Source organism: Balaenoptera borealis (genome assembly GCF_965194805.1).
Source record: "Balaenoptera borealis genome assembly, chromosome: 17".
Classification (NCBI taxonomy): Eukaryota; Metazoa; Chordata; class Mammalia; order Artiodactyla; family Balaenopteridae; genus Balaenoptera; species Balaenoptera borealis.
The window spans coordinates 15,567,170-15,575,496 of record NC_138876.1 but is presented as its reverse complement, the minus strand read 5'-3'; the positions used below and the strand labels follow the sequence as shown (position 1 = coordinate 15,575,496).

The following is an 8,327-nucleotide window of genomic DNA, read 5'->3' as shown; positions in this document are numbered from 1 at the left end:
TCCCCTGCATTGGAAGGTGGATTCTTTACCGCTGGACCACCAAGGAAGGCCCCTAAAACCATGGTTTAAAACTGAAACAAATACTATGGTTGCTTGCCAGTAACAAGGGTCATGGGTTTGCTAAGCCAGTGTAACAAATTCTGGAAGAAAGTGTCCCCAAAGACCTTCTCACTAGAACTGAAATTAAGAGTGTCTGAATTTCTGCCTTTAAAAAGCGACTCTGGAGCCATCTGTAAGGAGCAGAGCGGCAACAGGCTGCACGCAAGAATCTTAACTCCTAGATTCCTTCTGGACCTCCCCGACGTCAGCACCGGCTGTTTACCATTTCACCTCCCTGAATCCCTACATTTTAAGAATTTGGACCTTTGTGGGAATTCCCTGGCCGTCCAATGTTTAGGACTCTGCGCTTGCACTGCGGAGGGCCGGGGTGTTCAATCCCTGGTGGGGGAACTAAGATCCCGCCGGCCGGGTCGCAACAAAACAAGAATTTGGAGCTCTGAAGGAGAGCCCAACTGTTTCTCTTCCACAAGATGTAGCAACTACCAGGAGGGGATGAAGGATCACTAGACCTTTGCTCTACCACTCCACTGGGGGGAAAGCTCTGACTTACACATTTCCTTCATCAGCCTGGACCCCTTCCACCTGGCCTCGGTTCGGGGTTGGCTCTTAAGAGACCCCGAGACCTTACCGTTCTTGCCCTTTTTTAAGTCAACTATGGCCCCCTTCCCAAGTCGCTGCTTCTTGGCCGGCCCCACCCCAGTGCCTGTAACCGCCTGCTCCAGGGCCACCCGGGCTCTCATTTGGGGGAAAGTGGGTCATCCAGCAATGGCAATACAAACCCAATTAATTCATCCAGAGACTGACAGAAGGACACGGAGCGCGCGAGCAAGGCGCCACTACCCGGGTCCCTCCCGCCTCTACCTCGCTGCCCCGCCCCACAGCTTGCGGGGGGCGGGCAGGAAGGCCTGTCCCGGGCTCCGCCCCCCGGCCTCGCGCCGGCGAGCGGAAGTGACGCACGCCCGAAGCCGTTTCCGGCGGGCCGAAACTAGGAAGAAACTTGGAGCCGCCGAGGCGTCTGGCCCCCTGTCTCCGGTGCTCCCGTGCCCCGTGGCCCGGGCCGCACCGAGCTGTCGGGAGCCCAGGCCATGGGGCAGCCCGGGCCGTCCGCAGTGTGAGGCGTGGGGCCTCCCGCGGGCTCCTCGGACGGGCCAAGGGCGGGCAGGCGGGAGGCGTCGTTCCAGCTGCGGTCCCGGCCGCCGCTGCCCTCCCGGGCTCCCGGCATCATGAACATAGACGTGGAGTTCCACATCCGGCACAACTACCCCTGGAGCAAGCTGCCGGCCAACGTGAGGCAGGTATGGAACCTGGGGCCGGGGTCCCGCCCCGCCGTCACCTGCTCGCCGAGCCCGCGGGGCCGGGGCTGGCGCCTCTGGGCTGACTCCCGGCCTTCCCCCGCCCAGGGTCTTGAGATAACCTACCCGCAGCCCGCGGGTGAGGAGGGGACGGTCCTGGGGCCACAGGGGCAGGACGGGGCCGTTTCGAAATGGGATGGAATGGTGTCCAGTGGGCTCGCCTGGCGCCTTCGCACGCAGACTCCCTTCAGCCGGGCACTGGGCTAGGCACCTTCGAAACAAATTTAAAACACGGTTCTTGACCTCCAGAACTGCGGGATGGTGGGAAAGGGACGGGAAACAAATGAATCGGTTACAGGCTGATAGCAGCTCACACGAACCTGCACGATAGTATATGCGAGCGCGCAGAGGAGGGCGTCAGAAACCGTCCAGGGAGTGTCAGGACGTTGTGTAGGGGAGGCATTTAAATTGGGCCTTAAAGGACGAATAAGAGATAGATAGTTAAGAGGGATTCAAGATTTTCCAGCGAGAGGGAAAGTCATTTTAAGAAGCTTGGACGAGTGAAAGCGTGCTTTGAGAGTAGTGAGGGACCTCCTCCATCACCGGAATCCGGAGGTGTAAATGTATTGGTGTGTTTGGCTGTGCGGCTTGGTGAGTGCGTGGGGAGTGGTAGCGGTCAGGGCCGGATTTTGAAGGGCTTTCGGACTTTGTTTTGTTGGACTTCAGTCTGTCAGCAAGATGGGTTTATTAGAGATGTTGCAACAGGAGAGCGAGGTTTTGGAGGTTTTTGTCCGAGAGGTAGTTCTCAAATGCTTGAGTGTTATTTTTACTCAGTTGTTTTACAGATATTTATTGAACACCTACTATGTGCTATGCCTTGTTTTAGGTGCGGGTCATTTGCAACAGTCAACACGGGAAAGCCCTGTCTTCATGGAGCTTACGTTTTAGTAAAGAAAGACAGTTAACAAATAAATGAATAAATACATAATATGGCGGGCGGTGGTAAAGATTATGAAGGAGTGATATGTGCTGTATAGAAGGCACTGTTTCTCTCTGGTCATAGATTAACCTTCAAGTTCCTGCCACGTTGCTTGGTTGAGAGTGAAATTCTGTTTTCCATTGGTGCTGGACACTGGCATATTTGGAAAGTTTGGGTTGGTGGTGGTGATGGTATAAGGGTTATTACTTTGCCTCCTCTCCCAGCTTGGGGTCTTAGTTCCAGGAAATGAATAATTTAAGGTTCTGGCGGTGCGTCGTGTGGCAGAGAAAACACTTTCCCTTCAAGATACCAAAAACACAAGAAAGTGGAAAGGTAAATTTAAGGAACTCAGAATTCTTGGGTGGCAGTGGCTGCCCATGTGACGTTAATCTTGAATGGGAAGAATAAAGCTCTAAACCTGAGAGACTGAGTTTCTCTTGTTAAGCTGGAATGGGGGCTTTGATGGACACTTTTTGTTCTTAGGGTTTTGTGGCATATGGCAAGACAGCTGGAAGAACCAACAATTCTTTGTTGCCATGTTTTCTCTACTCTTCCTTTCACAAAAATAAATGTAACATTATAGAAGAAAGATGGATGATTCAATTATGTCCAACAGAAATAATTGATCTTAATTAGTATTGGGAAAAGCCCTTTTTTTTTTTTAATTTTTGAATTTTATTTTATTTATTTTTTTATACAGCAGGTTCTTATTAGTTATCTATTTTGTACATATGGCAAAAGCCTTTCCAAACCTTAGTCATGACTATTAAAAATAATCTCAGAACAGTGTTATACTTAAGTACAAGCATGACATTAAATTAAAACTTTTTTTGGTGAGATCACTTTCAAGAATTGGTGTTTTAGCTTAGGATAAGCTTCCGCTTGTGGAAGGTGTTGCAAAACCCATCTGTACAAGTTACTTCATGGATTTTCTCTAGCCTTGCTCTTTTTCCCTAGGTCTACCTTGGATTAGTACATCAGCTTTCTGTCTGGTGTCTAGCACTCAGAAAAGTACCCTCCTATCCATTCTTCATACCGTACTGTGGTGAGGTTTCTAAATTGCAAACCCAGTCCTATTTCTATTTGTCTCCATAGAGTACATGTTGCTTCTTTTTGAATTGAGGTGTTAACTCCTCTAGAAAGGTTTTCCTGACCTATCTCTGGAGTAGTTGACCCTCAGGTGTGCTGCCCCAGCACTGTATTTCTCACCCATAGCACTTACCCCACTATGGTATATTTTCTGGTTACATTACTTGTTTTTGCTTTTGTATTTTGAGCACCTATCTCGTAGTTGGCTTTTAGTAAATACTTTTGCAGTGAATGAGTGATAGTATCAGTCTGAGATTTTTTTCCAGGAGCTAAAGCTTAGTCAGTTTAAAAGTGGGGAGTAGCCCTTGTGTGGAAAGAATTTGGTTTTTGGTGTTACAGATACTAAGTACTTTGATAAGAGTTTCTGGTGAGTTTTGATGAGTTTAATTTGAAAGTGACTCATATTTCCCAGTTTTGAAAGCTGGTGGAAGGTGATTCAGATTTTTTTTTAAATGTGTTTGAAAAAATAGTTTTTATATAAATGAGATGAAAATTTTTTACATGGTGTGAGCTATACTAGACTTTCAGAAATACATTAAAAAGTTATGGATCGGGCCATTATTTCAGGATCTTTCTATAGTTTACCAGTATTCATTGTTCAAAACAATTCATAGTTGTTTTATTTGAAGGGAAATTTTATGATGAGGTTCCAAGGAGGGTCAATTAAAAGAAACTATTGTGTATTTTGGGGGAGGTGGTGCACATTGGGGTTTGTAGGAGCAAAAGCTTTAGAAAGAATTCTTTATGCTTTTAGCATCATCTGATGCACAGTGGGTGTTTTACAGCCAGTTTCTATGTCACTCTGTCTGTTTTAGTTCCTTTTATCTGCAGCCCAGCTTCATTTGTCAGACCTGGTGGGAATTTCTGCAGGGTCTGCACTGTCTCCCAGTAAAATGACCTTTCTTTCGTTGCCTCCTGTAGTGGCAGCAGTGTTTTAAAATGTGGATGGTGGGAAATTGGGGTGGGCGTGGAAGAGAAGCCAAATAATCTTTGTGAACAAAGCAATTATATTTTATGTACGAGGGTAGTGAAGAATAAAATCAGCTGTTAATGCAGTTTTTAGTTATTTGTGTGTATGCACATGTATTGATCAGGACCAGTCATTACTTAATGACTGGCACAAAGACTTAGATGTTTAGTAGATACTGTATTCTCTAATTAGCTTATAAATAACAGGGACCTTATATTTTGTGTAAGTGGCTTGATTTACACTTTTTATCCTGGAGTTACCGGGAAGAGTTTTAAAGGGAGAAAACGGTTGTAAGTTAGAATAAATTAAGGGACTTATTTTGAAACAGAAGAGTAAATCCTCAAGTTTGGAAGTTGCTAAGATTTTAGCAAATTGTCTGCTGTGTGAGTGAGTGTTTGTGTTCTCTGTTCCTTGAGAAAGAGACTTTTTTTTTTTTTTAATAGTACATTTATTTATTTATTTATTTATTCATTTTTGGCTGTGTTGGATCTTCGTTTCTGTGCGAGGGCTTTCTCCAGTTGCGGCAAGCGGGGGCCACTCTTCATCGCAGTGCGCGGGCCTCTCACTATCGCGGCCTCTCTTGTTGTGGAGCACAGGCTCCAGACGCGCAGGCTCAGCAGTTGTGGCTCACGGGCCTAGCTGCTCCGCGGCATGTGGGATCTTCCCAGACCAGGGCTCGAACCCGTGTCTCCTGCATTGGCAGGCAGATTCTCAACCACTGCACCACCAGGGAAGCCCGAGAAAGAGACTTTTATTTGGCAGTAGAGCTAGAGGAAATCCTTTAAAAGTTTTACAGAAAGCCTAATATTTTGAATCCCCTAAATACCTTCAATACTGGCCCTGGTTTTGGTGCTACATAAAAGATAGGAGAGCAGTCTCTCTACAATGAACTTTACTCCTAACTTCTTGTAATGTTAAAATGGATGAAAATAATGTCAGCACATAACATTTCAGCAGTAGTGTGGGTTATGATTCAACCTGTGATAAATCAATTAATCTAGAGGCAGGAAGAAAGATTTTGTTTTCTCACGTTACGTCCCTTTTTTCTTAAAATGCTACCCACCAGTAGTTCCAGTTGTGTGCCAGTTTATTTAGATGTGAGTTTCATCTGTTTTGTGAAGATGGCCTTAAGTGAAAGTATGTGCATGGACATTTACCTTGGCTTTCAGAAACCTATGAGTGAGAAGTGTAATAACTGAGTCCTCTGTTCCTTCTGTCATTAATCTCTTAAGATGTCTTATTTTATAGTGTGTTGGAAAGATCATAGCTAGTAATTAGAAGGGGGATAGCAGTCACATATTAAATTAAGTTTATGGTCTCACATTGAATATCATGTTAACTATAATCAGACAAACTTACTCTTTACTTTCACGAGAACCCAATTTTGAACTTAAAACACTAAATTCACAGCTAGAAAGCATTTTGCTCACTAAAAAATATATCGGAAATTCTAAAATTGTCTAAGTGTTTTCTAATGAGGCCATAAGATGACTTTTTAAAGAAATAATAGTATTTAGAGGTACATTTTAAGTGTACATTCTCCAGGAATCTTAATTTTTAATAATCATAGCCCTCAACTGTAAGTAGTCATGAGACGGGGATCTGTCCTTAGTGGCCATTCTTAAATTTAAATAAATGTAGGTTCAAGAATCCATCCATCCACACAAATTGGAGATGGTCAAGAAGGAAATCTTTTTTTTTTTTTTTTTTAGAAGGAAATCTTTTGATGATGGCCATTCTGACCGGTGTGAGATGATATCTCATTGTAGTTTTGATTTGCATTTCTCTAATGATTAATGATGTTGAGCATTCTTTCATGTGTTTGTTGGCAATCTGTATATCTTCTTTGGAGAAATGTCTATTTAGGTCTTCTGCCCATTTTTAGATTGGGTTGTTTGTTTTTTGGATATTGAGCTGCATGAGCTGCTTGTAAATTTTAGAGGTTAATCCTTTGTCAGATGCTTCATTTGCAAATATTTTCTCCCATTCTGAGAGTTGTCTTTTGGTCTTGTTTATGGTTTCCTTTGCTGTGCAAAGCTTTTAAGTTTCATTAGGTCCCATTTGTTTATTTGTGTTTTTATTTCCATTTCTCTAGGAGGTGGGTCAAAAAGGATCTTGCTGTGATTTATGTCATAGAGTGTTCTGCCTATGTTTTCCTCTAAGAGTTTGATAGTGTCTGGCCTTACATTTAGGTCTTTAATCCATTTTGAGTTTATTTTTGTGTATGGTGTTAGGGAGTGTTCTAATTTCATTCTTTTACATGTAGCTGTCCAGTTTTCCCAGCACCACTAATTGAAGAGGCTGTCTTTTCTCCACTGTATATTCTTGTCTCCTTTATCAAAGATAAGGTGACCATATGTGCGTGGGTTTATCTCTGGGCATTCTATCCTGTTCCACTGATCTATATTTCTGTTTTTGTGGCAGTACCATACTGTCTTGATTACTGTAGCTTTGTAGTATAGTCTGAAGTCAGGGAGCCTGATTCTTCCAGCTCCGTTTTTATTTCTCAATATCGCTTTGGCTATTCAGGGTCTTTAGTGTCTCCATACAAATTGTGAAATTTTTTGTTCTAGTTCTGTGAAAAATTCCAGTGGTAGTTTGATAGGGATTGCATCAAAGAATCTACAAACAATAAATGCTGGAGAGGATGTGGAGAAAAGGGAACCCTCTTGCACTGTTGGTGGGAATGTAAATTGATACAGCCACTATGGAGAACAGTATGGAGGTTCCTTAAAAAACTAAAAATAGAACTACCATATGACCCAGCAATCCCACTACTGGGCATATACCCTGAGAAAACCATAATTAAAAAAGAGTCATGTACCACAGTGTTCATTGCAGCTCTATTTACAATAACCAGGACATGGAAGCAACCTAAGCGTCCATCAACAGATGAATGGATAAAGAAGATGTGGCACATATATGCAATGGAATATTACTCAGCCATAAAAAGAAACGAAATTGAGTTATTTGTAGTGAGGTGGATGGACCTAGAGTCTGTCATACAGAGTGAAGTAAGTCAGAAAGAGAAAAACAAATATCGTATGCTAACACATATATATGGAATCTGAAAAAAAAAAATGGTCATGAAGGTCCTAGGGGCAAGACGGGAATAAAGACACAGACCTACTAGAGAATGGACTTGAGGATACAGGGAGGGGGAAGGGTAAGCTGGGACAAAGTGAGAGAGTGGCATGGGCATATATACACTACCAAATGTAAAATAGCTAGCTAGTGGGAAGCAGCCGCATAGCACAGGGAGATCAGCTCGGTGAAGCACAGGGAGATCAGCTCGGTGCTTTGTGACCACCTAGAGGGGTGGGATGGGGAGGGAGACGCAAGAGGGAAGAGATACGGGGACATATGTATATGTATAACTGATTCACTTTGTTACAAAGCAGAAACTAACACACCATTGTAAAGCAATTATACTCCAATAAAGATGTTTAAAAAAAAAAGAAGGAAATCTTTATTAGTAGAACTTAGTTTTTTGTTAACTTAAGTGCAGTTATGCTCTCAGACTGCTCTTTTATTTGATATTATATACTTTAGATAATTTCAGTAAGTCCTTTTAGAAAGGGAGACTGAAGATAAACACATTGAATTTTTGCTCTAATACCATAGCAGGAAAGTTTGTATGATAAAATTTAAGAAAATCTTTACTCAGTTCTGGAAATTAGAGATTCCAGGATAAAATTAGGGGGCATGGTATTGAAATTTTATGGGGTAAAAGTACTGTTGTTTAGTTTAGAAACTATTTTAAATCTATTTGAAACTCTTTTTAGAGTCTTGGAAATTCACAGAGAGAATATGAGAAGCAGGTTGTCCTGTACAGTATCCGCAATCAGTTACGATACAGAAATAACTTAGGTAAGTAGAGACATTTTTACATTGAGGTAGAAATGACTATTGCTGAATTACATTTTCATAAATCTCT

General features: G+C 42.8%; 1 protein-coding gene across 3 annotated transcripts in view; it reads left to right on the top strand.

Annotated features, from left to right (window-relative positions):
- Nucleotides 1–1,040: 1,040 nt before the first annotated feature.
- FAM91A1 (family with sequence similarity 91 member A1) overlaps nt 1,041–8,327 on the top strand; it is a 42,364-nt gene continuing 35,077 nt past the window's right edge. The window contains exons 1-2 of one of the 3 annotated variants that reach the window (XM_082363064.1): nt 1,041–1,355; nt 8,176–8,260. In XM_082363064.1, coding sequence (XP_082219190.1) covers nt 1,284–1,355; nt 8,176–8,260 — 157 coding nt within the window. In that variant the 5' untranslated portion in view covers nt 1,041–1,283. The remainder of the gene's footprint in view (nt 1,356–8,175; nt 8,261–8,327) is intronic. The other 2 variants (XM_082363063.1, XM_082363065.1) reach the window with 2 other exon arrangements.